The sequence below is a fragment of the Stegostoma tigrinum genome, chromosome 36 (genome assembly GCF_030684315.1).
Source record: "Stegostoma tigrinum isolate sSteTig4 chromosome 36, sSteTig4.hap1, whole genome shotgun sequence".
Lineage (NCBI taxonomy): Eukaryota > Metazoa > Chordata > Chondrichthyes > Orectolobiformes > Stegostomatidae > Stegostoma > Stegostoma tigrinum.
Window position 1 is genome coordinate 19,717,437 of NC_081389.1, and position 18,143 is coordinate 19,735,579.

Below are 18,143 nucleotides of genomic sequence, written 5' to 3' on the forward strand. Positions count from 1 at the left end.
CCAGCATGCGAAGTTCAGCTAACAGAAAGTTTAGTTCTTTAGCTTTAGATCTAAGAATGTGGGTAAAGCACTTAACATGTTATGCTTCTTAAACACTCATGGAAAAATATGGTTTCTGTGTTGCTCGGACCACAGTACTATCTTCCGTGTTAAGTAATTATTCTGCTTAACATGAGTTTGGATACTTCCACACACTCTTTCAGGAAAACGGCACATACAAGAAATGTATTTTGTGAAACTATTCTTCATGAGATTAGTTATAGAAGTTGAAATCAAGAATTAGACACATTCTAAACATCCTTTGTAATCTGCCATTTTTTTAATATGTTTAATTCTTTGATAATATGCACTTGTATGTTTAAACAGAAGTCTAATTGCTTCAATCTCCTAAACTTTCATGGATCTTTAGAAATAAGGCGCCGATGTGTTTACGGTTTGTTTGTCCTCTAAATTCCATATCACACATCACATAGATATGCTTTCCAATTTGCTGAAGAGTTCCAGTCACAAGTTTTATATAGTAAACACTCATTTGTAAACTAACATGCTTCCAGTGTGGAATTTTCACCCGGAACTTTGGTCACATAATCAAATGTTATCTGACAAGCAGCATCTCTGCAGAAACAAAAAAACATACCTTACATTCCACCACACTCTGGTCTGACTCACACGTGACGTAAATTTCATCCACTGCTCGTCTGAGATTATCGAAAAGAAATGCCCAATAGCGAGCCCGTAAATCAATCTTTCGGGGTTGTCGACCCTTTGTTGGGCTCTTCTCCACCGTGACCTTCTCCCCAACAGTGCTTAATGAGGATTTTTCTGTTGAAACAGCCTGCAATAGAAATAGAGGTGGCAGTTACAGAGTATATTACGCATCACACAACAGGCAAGATCACAGGAATGGTCATCAAATTAATAACCCAAAAGAGGAAGCAATTGTAAAATATAGGAGATTCTTCAAAACCTCAAGCTAACTGCCTTGTGTTTAATATGATAATCACGGGGGCAAGTTGTTGTAGCAATAGATACTCCAATGTATTCAATCTGCGTCATTACAAAGTTACAAATTTTCAAAGATTTCCCACCCACAAATCCCTAATTTTAGCTGCATCAGCTACTTTCCCTATCGGATGAAAATAAAAAACTGGAGGGCAAGTAATCACCAAATTGTTCTTGCACACTTGCCTAAAAGTAGAAGTCTCAGAATATATTGCCTGCTCTAATCAGCTGATGCCCGCAAAAATTTACACCATACTTGCCAAAAGGCACAAGATATTAAATTATTAACACAACTGTAACCTCCTCTCACAAACCAATGAATACAATCTTGCACCCACATTTCTTTGCTACAGTGAACTACCAGATGTGGCAAGTCTTGTGGCAGAGTGGGTAGCACTCGTGTCTCTAGGCCAGAAGCTACAGGTTGAGGACTTTGTGTGTGATGAAGGTAGTAATCAAGTTGATTGTCAAGCTGAATGTCCTTTTTGTACAGCAATAAGTATGGGGAAGTTTCCTGGTCAGCCAGAACCAAGTGGTAGCTACAGCACAACAGTCTTCCCACTGTTTAAAAACACCACTAATTGGTCATTGCCATGACAAAGTATTATCCTCCATTCAAAGGACTAAAACACACAAAGGCAAGAATTTTCCTGCAGACCCAGTGACCTTGACAGCTGCTGATGTTACCATGTTATGGCTCTAAAATCTTAAACATGAATATTGACCAGGACCTATTTCTAAATAGCAAGGATATAATTTACTTACATTGGCTAGTTTGGAAAGAAGTTGAGGAATATGTTCAGCCTGGGAGTTTCTTTTAAATACAAGTTCAAAGAACACATCACTTTTTCAATGCAATGTCTTTAGAGATATTCAATTTTTGTGGGCTACTGACAATTCTCCCAAATTCATGACTGAATCACAGGATTAAATTGTACTCACGCAGTGCCTTATCAAAAATCACAGAAACATCCGAAAGCATTTTGTATGTAATTAAATATCATGAAATGTAGTCTATGTTGTGCAAGAAAATTATGCAGTCACTCTGTTCAGACAAACAAAAATGAATCAGGTAATCAATTTTTAGTCATGTTCATTAAGAAAGAAATGAAAAGCTGGGTGCTGGAAGGATTTCCTGATCACAGGATATTACAATTGAGCAGAGAATCAGAAACTCAATTTAACATCCAATCTATGTTATGCACTTCCTAAAATGTATAATTGTCTCTGCATTACACAAGCTCTGATGTGCTAGTTGAATTCACAACTTTTTATTCAGTAGCATGACTGCAACAACTTCATATTGCTACTCACAGGCAACAAATGAGCACAATGCGGCATTAACTTTCGAAGATTTAGTGAAACAAATGTTCATAATTTGAAAGACTTCTATTCAGAAAGACATAGCCATACCATGATGGTCAAATAGCCTAATGTCACGTGTTGCCTCTGCTCAAAACCAGCCACAGCTATTTTGATGGACGTACCAGAAGAATATGAACATTGGACGAACTGCACCCCAGAATAGTTAACCAGCATAGGAGGGGACCATGGAAAAATGAAAGATTTAGTTTTTAAAAAGTGCAAAGGAAAATAAAAAGCTTTGCAAATGATTTAGTTGCAAGAAAATGATAGAAACAGACATGCTTTAGAATTTGTTTCCGTAGTTCAAAATATTTATAGGACTTTGTGAACGACTGAAACTAACAACTTTATTACACAGTCAGCAATCCTTGTGTTTCAAAGCTAGTCTCTGGCAAACATAATAAACTTGTTAGAATGAAACTTGTATCTTTTATGCTGCATGCTTGCTCATGCATTTCAAAGACACTTTAACTAACTTTCAGCAAGTTACTAACATAATATTATGTGGTTTTCTACATCTGAGGATCATACAGATAAGCATCACTGCAAATATGCATAAAGAAAATTAACTTCAAAGCAGTGTACCAGGGAGTAAAGGGTAGTGGACAAAAAAGGTTGGACTGAAATGCTCTAAATCAAAATTTATTCATTCAATCATCAGGAACTAGAGGTTTTGATGGTAGAACAGATAACACTGTCCTGAAAAAAAATTTACCTGGTTTGAAGGAGGGGGAAGGGTTAAGAAAATCCACATACTCTAAGAGGTACATCATAAAAGGGTACTGCATGATGCAAATCTAATGCAGACTAAAACCACTGCGCACTCACTGTCAACACGTAACAGTCAATTGCTGGAATAATACTGCCAACCCAATATACATAGTATTAGGTCACATTTCTCAGATAATTTTGTCCTTCAGGCCAACCTGTCTATCCTCCAGTCTTTGGTGTATTAGACTAGCACTCTGACATCAAATAGAGATGCCATTGACTGGAGTCACTAAACTGTAAAAAGACTGTAAACTGCAGAGTTCAGTGAATATTTTTACATGCAATTGTGTGAATTCCTCTAGGTGAGGAACTGGAAAATCTACAATCAAAATTTGATTTTTTTAACATTAAGTGGATAAAGTAGAAGCATTGTGAAATGCCATAGTGCTATACAACTTCTTTTGTGCTGGAAATTATTTATGTTACTTAATTGTAAGGAAATTTGATAGAATTGTGAAGCTTTAACAAATCTGGCTCAGTGCCATGTTTCCCACCATACATAAGACTGAAGTTATTGCAGGCATCTTACAGGATTTTTAGTAAGCAAGTCATTGCAGGGCTCCCTTGGTCATTTGAACAAGACAATTTGTGAAACCCTGAAAATGTAAAAAAGGCTTTGCCTTAAAGATTTGTAAGATTCAAACAGACGAATAAAGTTTCAATTCCACATACAAAGCTGAAAGTTTTGCATTCAAGTTTTCACTCCTTCAGATTTTCAAATGTATGAAATACTGCCTTGTGCAAATATACCACGTACGTATTAATCAAGACCCTCTCCATACAGTATATAATTTCTCTCATTTATAAACTTTTTTTAGTTATATAATCTTTATAGGTAAGACATGAAATTAGTTCCCAAACACATTTATTTTTATTGAAATATCTCAGAAAGGGAGTTGGTTATCATACAAAACCACGGGATCATGATATCTATTTCAAAATTACTACCTGTTCAAAGAAGCTATGTCTACTTTCTTCCTCAACTGTGATAATGGCCAGTTATCCACATTACACATACATTTCATGAGCACTATTACATTGTGTGTACTGCATTGAGTTAATTCGCATTCAAATCTATCATTTCTTAATAGGTCATCTAGGTCCAAATCTAATTCCTCAGATAAATTTGCTGATTTGTTCACCACATACTTATTGTACAATTTATTCTAGCCAAAAGTCATGCAAAATAATCATGGAGGTTAATTTTAATTCTTGCAAAGCGTGGCGCTTGTTAGTTTCAATGTTCTGATGTAGCTCACATCATGGAGGGGTTGGTGGGGGGGGGATGTCATCTAATCAGAAGCATACAATATCAAGACCCTTAGTGCTCCATATTTGTAATTCAAACCACCATCTGTTTGACTTTTTGGTAACACCAATACTACCAATGAAAATTTTCAAGCTTAAATTTCAGAGCTGTAACTGAAGACTACCTTCATCAGTACAAGGAAAGGCGAATTGCTCACTGGATCATACTAATAGACTGCCTGACCTCTGAATTAAGGATTTAAAATAGGAAATTGTTTTTTATTAATTGCTTCCCCAGTAAACTATGACTTGTCTCTGTCAGATCACAAAATCACTTTTATATAATGGTTGAAAATTAGTGCTTAGAATTTGCAGATACACGGTCTAAGCTAAAAATCAGTTTGCCAAGAGGAAATCAACCAGAAAATCATTTGAGAATGTAACCTTATCCAACAGCACAGACTGAGACACCAGTTGGCTAATGGAAAGGTCATCTTTAGTCCCTAGCCATCAGCTAGGCCTGACACCACTCATTTGTCACAGTTCAATAAATGCCACTCAAGGGAGAGGCTGTGTACCTCAGGGAGAATAATCTGACGGTGCATCTGAATCTTGGTATTTTACCCTCCATTAGCTGCATGCAAGTGAACCAGATTCAAGACTGTTGCAAGAATTGAAGCACTACGCTAGAAATCTGGAGGTGACTCTTCAACCAGGACTGCAAATTTACGTTCAGGAATTTAGCAAAGATTCTTGTTGTCATTATTAGGTACTGTCTAAACAATCAAAGCAAAGTTCAGAAAACACAGTTGCATCCCTAAAATTCAAACAGAACAATTCTACATTAAAATAATACAGGGGACATGTTTAATTGACATATATAATACGGTGTCTATGGTTTGGCATCTTATGCAACTATCGCTAGCAAAATAGACATTAACCATTTCCTGTAGTGTTGCGTCTCCAGACTGACATTCTTAGCACCAATCAATAGTCCCAGTAGTCAGCTCAGCCATGCAATACTTCAAGTCTGACCTCACGTGTGCCTTATTGATTTTAACGCTATATACAAAACCCCTGCAATTTGGGAAACAAAACAACGATTTTGTCATTTTCTTGCTGTTAGAAAAGAAATCTATGGATATTGAGGACTACAGATTAAATTTTGGTGCTCTGCCCTCTCTTCAAAGGTTCAGCTCCACTTCTTTCACTGAGAAGATATTTTGAGCTAGCTTTACAATGAGCTGGATACACATACTCACTACAACATACTCAATTAATTAGAAGAAAGGTAAGTGACACAAAATATTTTGCAGTTCCAAGAACAAGTCTGCTAGTAGGACTAAGCATAGGTGCGTATTTAGACATAAAATTTATTCCAAAATTGCTCTGAATTTCAAGTAAGGAATATGGAATGAGTCACATAACATTGTTTATTATAGTATGTAATATGAAATCACATTCCAGTTAAAAAAATCACAAGCAAAATTTATCATTTTTGAAACATAAATTATTAAAGGAGATTAGAATACAACATGCTGCAGTCAAAAAAATCAATATGGAGCCAAGTATGCAGCTCAGGTTTACCAAACTATCAAGACAATACATTCATTATGATGTTCTAACAACTAGGCCTGCTATCAAGGCTTATTAACCCACAGTGCTATTGTAATCTTGTGGGAACTCACTTTTGCCTGTTAATAACTTGTGGGAATAATATTCAATTACTGATTATCTTAAGTAATAGGGACCTATAATATTTAAAAGTGAAGCAAAACGCAAGAAAGGTGAAACTTATTTCCACAATACATTAAATATTCCATTATCGAGCTGTATTTAAGCAACTTCAATATTTTGCCTCCAATTACCTTCTTCATATTGTTTCAAGAACATTGTTGGCCAGTAAGATTTAAATTTGCTCACTTTCAAGTCGAGACAACTTCACACACAAACTTACAGTCCCTAATATTGCAATAGTTCTCTCTTTTTCTGCATTTGCTGTAGATTCTACCCGACATTCTCTTTTTTCCTTGCTCTTAATTCTTAACTTGAGTCATTTCGTCTTGGAACAAACTGCAATTTTACACTTTTGACAATTTTCTCCTACTGTAGAAACAGATCCACATTTACAATGACAAAAAGATATTCCAGTAACCACCACAATGATTGTTCGTTTAGGCCTAGGTGTCAATTTGGAACCAACTTCAAGCCCAAGTGGATACCAAGAATTATGTAAGATACATTAGGCAACGGTGTACTCTGGGCAATTGCCCTGCATTTTCCACATTATACTTCAATTAAATCATCATTGAGAACCCAGTTAATATTACATTTTAATCCTCTCATCACTGCCATCATCTGGCTTCAAACTATCAGAGCTTCAGTTTAGCGCTAGATGGTTACATTACGCTCTCAATGTAAATTTTGAAAACGTTATAATTGTTCATTAGGTGCTTTCCATTTGAAGTGATCAGAGTTAGAATGTTTTTCTACTCTGATCAGTATCCTTTCCTGAAAGCTTAATGACAAGTCTCAAACAAGTAGCATGTTAACATAACATTTAAGCATTCCTTGATTAAAAGCCATTTTTACTTGTTTATTAGGTGATGGTACAATTACAACAAGCCACCCTGGTCGCAGCATTGCATTAAAAATGATTCTGAAGTCCCTACACAAAAATAATTTGCTGACATGAAGTGGACTTTAGCACTCAAAGCATTTTAAAGAAAAGGAATACACTCACATAACTTGTCAAGCAACTTATTAATGGTTTAAATTTCACTCAACAGCTGTGAGGAAGGACGCTCAATTAAGCGACAATACCTTGAGCATCAATGGCTTTGGAACCCATTCCTGCTCCACCTGCTCCTATCCCCATCGTTATCTCAGTTAAGGCAGTGAGTAAGTAAGAATTACATAACAGGGAGATCACAGAATTAATACCTACCTTATGCTTAACTGATTTCAGTCAGGTAATAGTAGATACTGCAAATGACTTGGTAGTCTTGGATTAGGTGAAAGGAAAACAGACAGGTCTCCTGTCTCTTATTGCTATCCAGTTAAAACATACTATGGGGACAGAAGATACCCCAATGTCACACAAAAAGGTGAAAAAGCTTGCTAATTCTCATTCCACAGCTAGATGCACTAAGAATCACCATTGGGGGAGACACTGTAATGGCATTAGTGCTTGTTAAACCACATCCAAGAAGTCATGATAGTTAAATTGAGAAAGTCAGCGCATTATGACTTTTCTTTAAAAACCCACAAAGTATCACAAAAAAAGTTCTGTAGCCACAATATTTATAATGATTAAGTCCCTAAATTTTTAGTGTTGGAATGTTAGGAAACGTACAAAACAAACAATTTATATTGATGTTTTAACAAATATGTGCCACTTCAATTTGATTTGAACAATCCAAATACAACCATTTTATTCAGCAAGTTGTAGAGATAAATGATTCAAATCAAACTAAACTGGTTTAACATAAATAGCTCTTCTGCAGTAGGGCAACGGTAAAAGATGGTATAGGTTACAGTGTATTATTGTATTTTTCACGTCCAATCAATTATGAAAATGTTGAGTTGAGGGTCAAGTAACAATAATAATCAGTGTTCTGTCTGTTTTGAGAGCTGGATTACACAACATCTGAATGTTTAATGTTGTTTAGCTGTGAGCAATGGAATATAACGAGAGGATTAATGTCCAAGCGTCAACACCAAATCCACCTCATGCCAACACTTAGAGAAAATACCTCAGCAGAACAATAAAAATATTAGAATGTCAAGACATGGTTCAATGGCCAAAAACACTCCCTGTGTAAGCTAATAGTTCCCAAGTTTAAACTCCAAACTATCCAGAGTTAATCGACCTCGGCAGGGATAACAGATGGGAACTGTAATTTGTCTGAATCACTCTCACTGCAATGCCTGAAGTGTGACAGGTATCAAACTATTTAAATATGTAGATTATAAAGGTGCAACATAAAATTTTGCTGCATGGAGAAAGTCAGCGGATTGCAGACCTAATCATTTGTGAGAATGGGAAACCAGCATTAAAAAAAATGTCTTGTATGATGTTCTGCAGTTCCTCTGCCACGTAATTTTATACATCAGGCTTCAACATTATTGAGCATAATGCATCATCCCTGATGAAGGCAGGTAGCAAGGACTATTATTTAAGATGGCTAGCAAACAGAAGGGAAACAACATCCTCAGTTTACGCCTGATTACTCAAAAGATGTGTTCACAGTAAATCCTGTGGCAAATAATTAAACCAAGGGGAAAAGAAAATCATCTATAAAACGATGCAAGGTTGTGGTTGACATTTACACCAGCTCACAAGAAATGTTCATTTTCCAACAGCACACTCATTGCTTCTAAGGCATATTGATAGATAACAAGAGCACCCTCCAGTGTTCATAAGCAATATTATACACCAGCAAGCAGGATTCTCAGTAGTCTTTACAATTTCAAAAGCTTGAAACAGAAACAAGCAAATACATAACTGAACAATGTTTCAGAGTAAAACCCTGTATATTGTGGCCAAATTGAAGAAGGCTTTGCCAAATTATTCTTAATTACCTCCCGAAAATTCTTCCATCATTATTAATGCAAATTGAAAAGATTCTACTTAGCACAAGAGCTAAACAAGGACAGACATAGCACTCCAACAGGACACCATCTGAAGTGAATTCTCTCAGTTCATGTGATGGAACCCTCTGGTCTGCATAATTTTGTGTCCCAGGCCATGTATTTAACAGAAATAGCTTTGATAGCTAAATTTAACAAGTTCAGTTCCATTGTCATATTTGTCACTCCTTGGTGACTGGTGTGTTTTCTTTAAAAAGCATATACAATAGCTAGCTCAAAGCGGCAGCTGGTCCTTTCCCATTCCCAGAAAAAATATTTGTCATGTTTTTCTAAATTGATCTCCAATAAATCCAATCACAAGAATGCATGCGCAAAAATAGAGGACATTTTCCATCATGTATTGAATGAAAAAAGATTGTTAAATTCAATGCAGGCTACTAACTTGCAGTCCATTCAGAAACAACAGGCCTGCATATAAGGAAGAAAATTAAAAGTGAAACATTGGAAAAAGTCTTTTGGTTACGAAAGTCAAATGAATATAACATTAGGGACCCGCTCAGGCTCAGTTTCATACCTGCAGTTTGTCTCACATCTTCTGAGTAACTTCAATCATAAAGGGCACCAGTTTTATCACTTATACCATGTGAGTCTAAAATATTCGCACCTGATTTTGTTCTGACAGATAATGTGAAGCACTGAGGAAAATCAATTCTGCCAGAAAGGATCGCACCAACTTACAGAATGTTTAAGTTTGTCTACGAGACTTCCTAACTAAAATTTAAGTGCAGTTTAAACCCTTTAAGTGAAAATGAGAATCTATCTCTGCATGTCTACAATTAGTTATTATTCTCCAAAACCCTCAGCAACTGAGACTTATGTCATAATTGTGTCTTAAATTAAAAGCATTAATAATGAAAGAAAAATTGCACACAGATTGTACGTGCACATTAATAAATTGTAGCACTGTTCTGCATGCCCCATTTGTCCTGCTTTTCGATAGCCCATTGTCTCCAATGCAATTCCTGCGGGCTTGACATAAATCTCACTGCGCAGTCAGCTAGATTTTACCACAGCTACCACACCTTTCTTTAAAGATCAAAATGCAGATAGAACAGGTAATAAAGATATAAATGGATTGCTGCACTTTTTAATAATGAGGAATTGGATTAAAAAAAACAAGAAACTAAAGTTACATTTGTACAAGGCAACATCAGAATGCAGATCGAGTACTGCAGAAAAGACTAAACTCCACCTTTGAAATATTATATGTACATAATATTGGAAATGAAAATTCACTTGAATCATCATGAATACGAGATTATAATTATTGTAGATGGTATAGTTTTCTTCATTCAAATCAGTTAAAGAGAAATCCAATGAAAATTTTCAAGACTGTCAGAGGCAAATAAAGACATCGACTCAGGATTTTAACGGAGTGTAGTGGACGTGCAATAGGGCTTGCATATATCATTCAGTCCCAACTTCTCATCATTCCTTATTTCAACATTTTTATTATAGATGCAAATGCACACAAAACTAACTTTTCCTGCCAACTTGTCTTCTGCAATAACACAAAGAAGAGTTTATTACGAAGACAAAAGGTTTACATACCCAGATTCAACTAGGTACCTGGGCATCACCATTTATATTGAGGGGAAAAAGTCAACAATAAGCATTTACAAACCCATGATTAATATATTATGTAGCTAGCGGGTTTTGTGAAGATTTGTAGCTCAGACTGCGGTTCTGGATGTAAGTTTGCTCGCTGAGCTGGAAGGTTCGTTTTCAGACATTTTGTCACCATTCTAGGTAACATCATCAGTGAGCCTCCGGTGAAGCACCGGTGTTATGTCCCGCTTTCTATTTATCTGTTCAGGTTTCCTTGGGTTGGTGATGTCATTTCTTGTGTTGGTGATGTCATTTCCTGTTCAGAACAGGAAATGGCATCACCAACCCAAGGAAACCTAAACAGATAAATAGAAAGCAGGACATAACACCAGTGCTACACCGGAGGCTCACTGATGATGTTACCTAGAAACATCTGAAAATGAACCTTCCAGCTCAGCAAGCAAACTTACATCCATATTACATAGCCTATTAGAACAGTTATATTGCATCTCAGAATTCTAAAGAGCAAAAGAATCAGAGCAGTATTTTATTGTACCTGTTTTATGACCCTCTGAGAAGCCAGAGCAGACCGCTGTGTCTTGACTGCTTCTCGTGTTTTTCCACTGATGTGCATCTTGGACTTTCCTGGAACAAGTTCATAAGAAAGAAATTAGAAATAAGTTGCAATATGTTCAGACCGAAATTCATAAATAGTATCAGTGTAAAGCTGTCTCTAAGAACAAAGTTCTCTGAAAAATGAAAAATAAAGTTTCAACAAACAATCTTTAAAGCCATCCAATGAGGTGCTATAAAAGTTCTTTACTAAATGTTTTACATTTTCCAGCTGCTGTTGCCCCAAGCAATCAATTAGTTTTCAGCTACCTACAATGGTTCCCTAAACTATTAAACACAAGAATATGCTGTATTTTAGCTACTATTTATAATTCAGCTATGTGCTGGTTAAATTACTGGTAAAGCAGAATTGCATGCTGGCACAGCAGCAGGTTAAAGGGAATTTCATTTCATACTTCTCATCGTCTTGTTAACTTCTGTTTGCTGTACGCAGCCAGCTTGTTGCACTGCATGATACCCTTAAGAGTTATGCACAGGTCCAGGTCTCAAACAGATCTTTCTTTGTGTGTGGTATGTTTGTTCCCTACACAGTACATTCCTGACTACTGAACAGCCCTATATCAGCATAACTTGAAGAAAATATTATTTCCAAGTTGTCATGATATTTCAGGAGTAGTGCATTTTCTGGAGAGGCCATCCTTTGGCTAAGCCATCAAACGGAAATCCATCAACCTGTAACAGTAGTTCAAGTAAAAATAGATTCCCTGGTGTCATGCTAACACATCAATTGGTTTTGCTTTTCTGTGTAGTTTGTGAGATATTGCTGCGTGACACTGTTAAATACAGGATGGCTCATACGTTTGCCTACATAACAAAAACAACTGAACTTGAAGGGACACTGGACCTGAAATGGTGACTCTATTTTTGGTCCACAGATGCTGCCAGGCCTACCAGGTTTCTCCAGCAATTTCTATTTTTCTTTCAGATTTCCAGCATCTGCAGTTGTGTTTTGTTTAGTGAACTTCAAGTGATTACACACTTTTGGGCAAATGAACAAACTGGATTACAGAACCACAATAACACATTTGTACAAACATCATGTCAGATCAGCAAAGTAGACTTTGAAAGCAGACCTTGTGTTTACACTTGTGATGAATGTATTACAGAGCAGAGCTGAGCTGCACTGCAGGGAATTAGTACTAAGTCACAATATAAAATTAGCATAATGGCCCTGAAGATTTTACTTCTTTCATGCCTCAGTTTCTTCCAAACTTCAAACTAATATTTATATTTTTAAAACTAAGTACAAAAATGCTCCATAAAGATGGTCAACTGACAGTCACACTTTGCGGACTGAAGCATTCCTCTGTCTCCAGAAGGGCAAAAAGGATCACCTAGACTAAGGTTGACTCAATGCCTTTCTATGAAAGGTATTCATTGGGTAATTTCAAATTGAATGGGTCATTCAGGTACAAGAATCCGGCCTGACTCAAATTCTCAAAGTATAAATGCCCAAATAAGGATGCACAAACCAACCTAGACACCCATCCTATTTATAAAAAGGATTTTAAACTCATGGAGATCACATGAACAGACATTCACATTTTGTTTGCTTTTAAAATACAGTAAGAACCTACTTACTGTTGCATCACAAATCTGAAATCGAAGACATAAGAGTAGAAGTCGGCCATTCAGCAAATTGACTTTGCCCCATCGTTCAATGAGATCATGGTTGACCTTATAATCCTCAACTCCATTTTCTTGTCTTTTACTCGTAACCTTGATTCCCTTGCTGATTAAACATCTGTGTATCAGAGCTTTGAATATAATCAACGATCAAGCCTCCACAGCCCTCCGCAGTAAAGAATTCACAGATCCACTATCCTCAAAGAAGAAATTCTTTATCTGTTTAATATAGGAAATTCCTTATTCTTGTCTTGAAAACTCTCATGATGGGAAACAACCTTTCCACATCTGTGAAGTCTCTGAAGAATCTTATATGTTTCATAAGTTCGCCTCTCCTTCTTAATTTCTTGGTCAACCTATTCAACCATTCCTCTTAAGACAGCTCCTTCATGATATCTCCTTCATGAAGCCATGCTCATTCTGCTTGATCGTGTTAGGTATTTCTAAATCTTCTGCTTTTACATCATTTACAATACTAACATTTTTCCAATAACACATATTAAGCTTCCTGGCCTATAGTTATCTATCTTTTTCGTCTCCTTCCCTTTCTAAATAAAGGTATAACATTGGCAGTTTTCTAATCCTCTGGAATATTTCCAGAATCAAAGGATTCCTGGAAGATTACAAGTAGTGCATCTACTTTTTCTGAAGCAGCTACTTTTCATATCATAGGAAGCATAGTTCGAACAGCACTTTAAAAAAAAATCATATTACTTTCCCCACGTCCTTATTCTTCCCCACAATAAAATTTGAATGAGACCTATGTTTTAAAAAGAACTTCTCCAAAGGCATGACAATGCTCAAGTAATTCAGGAATCCAGTATCTTTCCTTTTGCAGTCAGTCAATCTTCTGTCCTGGAGTGCCTATACTTTATCTAGTTCTATCACAGCTTGTTATCCCATATCCACTTTAGGATTGAGACTTGCCAAATAAACATAACACATGTGACAAATAAAATTTGATGGGCAGCCATTATCTACAACATGAGTTAGTGAGGCAGCCTGTCATTATGAGCCATTTTAAACCAGTAATTGTGCTGAATTTACAAATGACAAACCCCAGCTCCCTTTTATTGATGTTCTTGTGGTACTAGAAACATTGATCGCTTCAAGCACTATCCCATCTCACCAATTGATTTTCTACTGTTTGACCATGTAACCTGACCACTGACAGCCCACTCTGAGGATCTGCTTTCCAATAATCAATACCACGCCCTCACTCCAACTAGAGAAAGGCTAGAAGCACCCTAGCTGCTTAGTCCTTGGATGACAGGGCTAAACATTCAAGATAGATTGTAGCTAACAGTGGAAAAATATCCAACAAGACAAAATGCTCCCATCCAATATACGCAAGACTAGTAAAATTCAAGTCTGCATGTCACAGGCTTTCAAATTGCCTTCTGCCAACCTTTGGGGCCACAAGCAGACATCAGAACTGTCCCACAGAATATTTATCAATTCAATATTTCTAATTGTCTGTACCTGTATTAAAATTGTTAAGTCACCTATGAAAATTGGTTCCAACACTATCTTTCAGAAGTGAGCAGTTACCAGGACTGTAAAGATAAAGTCGCCATATTCCTACCAAACTATAGGGCTCATTAGAGAGAAACAACTGGTGCTGGGTTAACCTAAAGGTCACCATGCTTCAAAAGAGATTGAGAAGGACAGTCCCTCACGGCAACCTCAGCTAGTGCGTGATTTCAATCCATACTGTTGGCATCACAAACCATTCATCCAGCCAAGTGAGCTCACTAACCCCCACACAATATCTGCAGCAGGGATCCCACGAGAATGGCTTATTTTGTTAAGTACTTAATGGTGGAGAGCCCATAGGATGTTATAAGAGCTCAATTCCTGTTCCTTCTGTTTCCAGTTGCATCTTTTAAACAATAAAGCTCTGTAGCATACTCTAGAGCTAAGAGCTTCCCAAAATATCCACATTTATGCATGCAGCTGTAAACTTTTCTAGAAAAGACCAGTAAGTATTATGGAGAATCAAAAACAATGTTGTACAATAGTTTTTAACCAGAACCTTTATACTATGTGTTAAATACAAAATCCACACATGATTAAAGATGTCCCTGGTAGGTCAGGAAGTTGGCATTGCATGTTCATATATCATCATAATAATACCACATTGTAAGATTCTAATCTCTCAAGACCAACAGAAGCGCCCTATACAGCTGTTTAACCACAGGAAGACATTTAAGAAAATCTGTCGAGTCACAGTAACATGTTCCTGTGCACCGTCTACCCTAAACAGAACGGCACAAAGATATAACTGATAGCAAGGTATATGTTATTACCCTGATCAACAAGTTGGGTTGTCCAGTATTGGGACCAGGGGAGAAAGTAAAATCAAACAATGAGGAAATCAGCATAACAATTGCAGAAAAGAAGGAGAATGGTACGGTGGATTAGAAGCTTAGTCTAGTGAGGCTGCAACCTCGACAACAACAAAAACTGCAATGAACTGATAGTCACTATGTATTTCCCAACAGAATAATTAAATCCTTAGTTAAAAACTTTAAGCACATGTCCTACACACCTATTGTTCCTAACCTATGTAACTGAATAAGAATCTAATCCCTTCATCAATTTAGAACTTCAACTATTGCTCTACTTATCCCACATTTCTTCTGGTAATTTTGTACCCTAAACAATGTTTCCTTCTCAAAAAATTAAACTGTGGCTTGGAAATTTGAGTCAGAAACTGGTCCAAGCAACCAGATTTCATTCAACATGCCTCCCCCTCTCACAAATCAAAGTCAGTTGCTGAATCTACAATGCGATCTCATACACCACCATGTGCAATAGAAATCAGGGGATGCTCCACAACATGATGGCAAAGTGCCCTTCAAATGTGGTTTAATCTCAATCTAATGCTGCTAAGCTTAAACATGAACTGCAACAGAACCACACACCACAAGACGATATGTTCCTGTGCTCACCATTTACAGACCAATCCCACAGAAAAGAACAGTGAAGCCCCAGCACAGGGCAAGTCTTGTTTCAACAACCAAGCACCTAAAAGTTAGCATGCACACCATTTCAGCATTGCTTTCGAAGCATGCATCATGTACCATTTCACAACCTGAGCTGTCAATTTCCAATTCAGAGAATCATCTAGCTTCATCACAGAAGACGACCATTCAGCCCACAAAATCTGTGTGAAATCCAATTCAAATCTGTTGTACCCTTTGGCTCTTCTTCCATCACATTGTAACTTCTTTCTTCAAATATTTACCTAATTTCTCTTCTGAGGAATCACTATCTGATTGCACAAGTGAACTCTTCTGATGATACTATGTGACACTAGTTAAATGTCATCATGCACTGAGCAGTACTTCCATCTACAGTTATTGTATTCCAAGTGTAACAAATTTGCTTCTACATAAATTAACCTTAAATTTTAAATCATATTCAATAACTTTTATCTTGAAATTCAATGACACGGAACATAGAAAAAGAGGAACAAGAAAGCAAAAACCTGCATCAGCATGTCTTACTGTGCGTGACTTAGAGAATAAAGAAACCAGGTTTGTACCATTTCTACAACATGTTTAAAGCATTTCCAAAAACTTGGATCTTAGAAACCAACTGTAACACCAGACCACTATCCTCATTCCCTCCTACTGCATCCACATTCCAAGTTAAACAGTCAAAGAAGAATAAGAAGTCTGAAGTGCAAATAAAGTGGAAATTTACAAGGAAGCCCCTTCTAATGGTCCAAGCATAAAGGCATTGCAATGCTAACTGTCTCAGGCTTGAAAATACTTTTAGAATTTGGGAATGATACCCCACAAAATCAGTACAGGAAGTCAAGACCAAAACTGAAACTACACATCTTGATTAACCTAAGTCTGGTGACTGGTTTTGGAAATGAAAGATCACATAGATGCAGAAAGGACTGCAGAGGCTGCTATGCAACTAGGGATAGATACATCATTTGGAAAAGTTGAAATGGAGTACTACACTGACTGGTCCGCAGGTGAACTAACTTGAAAAGCCTTTTGTAATTCAAATTACTGAAAGTCTTGCAACATTTTTTAGGTTTGTTCGAAACACAATAATGAGAAAGAAAAAAGTTGGCATTATGTTATAGGACACACGAGTTCTATATCAAATCAGTTTAGCAATTCTTGGACACCACCTACTGAAAACATATAATATTACCCTATTTCCAGTTATTGAAGTGCCCTGAAACTCAAACCTCTTAACTAATAACAATATCGACATACCTTCAAAAAACAGTTTTCCATTTGGATTCTCAATATCACAGTCTTCCCTCTGCAATCTCATGAAGGCCCAGCAATGATACAATCACATTAACTGACATACAATAGCAAATATATTACAAAAAATACTTAGTTTGAGGGAGACAATTTGTTTTTAATGAAGGCAAATTCTTTCTTCTGTAACAAGTATTAATTGCCATTAGTTTTGTTTCTCAACGTTGGTTATATCTGTTTTTCTCCTTTCCACGACTTCTCTGCAAGAGCACACCACAGTCATTCAAAACAATTTGCTCAAGAGCCTTGGAGCAAAACATCTGTTCAATCAAATCAGAAGAGGACGAGACAAAGAGTCAAAAGAGAAGGAAACTCAGGAATGCAGGACGAAAGATAATCACAAATATTAATACACAAGCTTTTCTCAACAGCTTGGTCTCAGTTTTATGGATAGCTGATTACTTTAACTGACAGGAGCCATTTGTAGGTAAGAATATAAAACATCGAACCATACAGCACAGTACAGGCCCTTCAGCCCATGACGATGTGTTGAACTTTTACCCTAAACCTAAGGTCTATCTAACCTCCACCCCTACCTTGTACTATCATCCATATGCCTATCTAATAGCGCTTAAATGCCCCTAATGAGGCCGACTCCACTACCTCTCCGTCAATGCATTCCTCGGCCCGACCACTCTCTGAGTAAAGAGCCTACCTCTGACGTCTCCCCTATATCTACCTCCACTCACCTTAAAACTAGACCCCCCCAATAGCTACCTCCACCCGAGGAAAAAGACTCTGGCTGTCCACTCTATCTATGCTTCTGATCATTTTATACACCTAGCTATACCTCTGATCATTTTGTACACCTATCGTAGTAAGTAAAGGAGCTAAACACGCCTTTAAAGGTGCAGTGATAAATTTCTTTGCTCAGCCAACATTACACAGGACAAGTGACCTTGTCTAATAAGCACAGTTATGTTTCATTATTTATTCATGGAACGTTGGTGTCACTATCAAGATCAGCATTTTCTGCCCATCTTCATTTGCTCATGAACCAAA

The 18,143-nt window shown here is 36.9% G+C and overlaps 1 protein-coding gene across 2 annotated transcripts in view; it reads right to left on the reverse strand.

Moving 5' to 3' along the window:
* Positions 1-18,143, reverse strand: part of scaper (S-phase cyclin A-associated protein in the ER) — a 283,244-nt gene that overhangs the window by 253,281 nt on the left and 11,820 nt on the right. For both annotated transcript variants that reach the window (XM_048520699.2, XM_048520701.2), the window contains exons 3-4: positions 11,144-11,232; positions 638-835 (exon numbers count right to left, since the gene is read on the reverse strand). In XM_048520699.2, the coding sequence (XP_048376656.2) occupies positions 638-835; positions 11,144-11,232 (287 nt within the window). The remainder of the gene's footprint in view (positions 1-637; positions 836-11,143; positions 11,233-18,143) is intronic.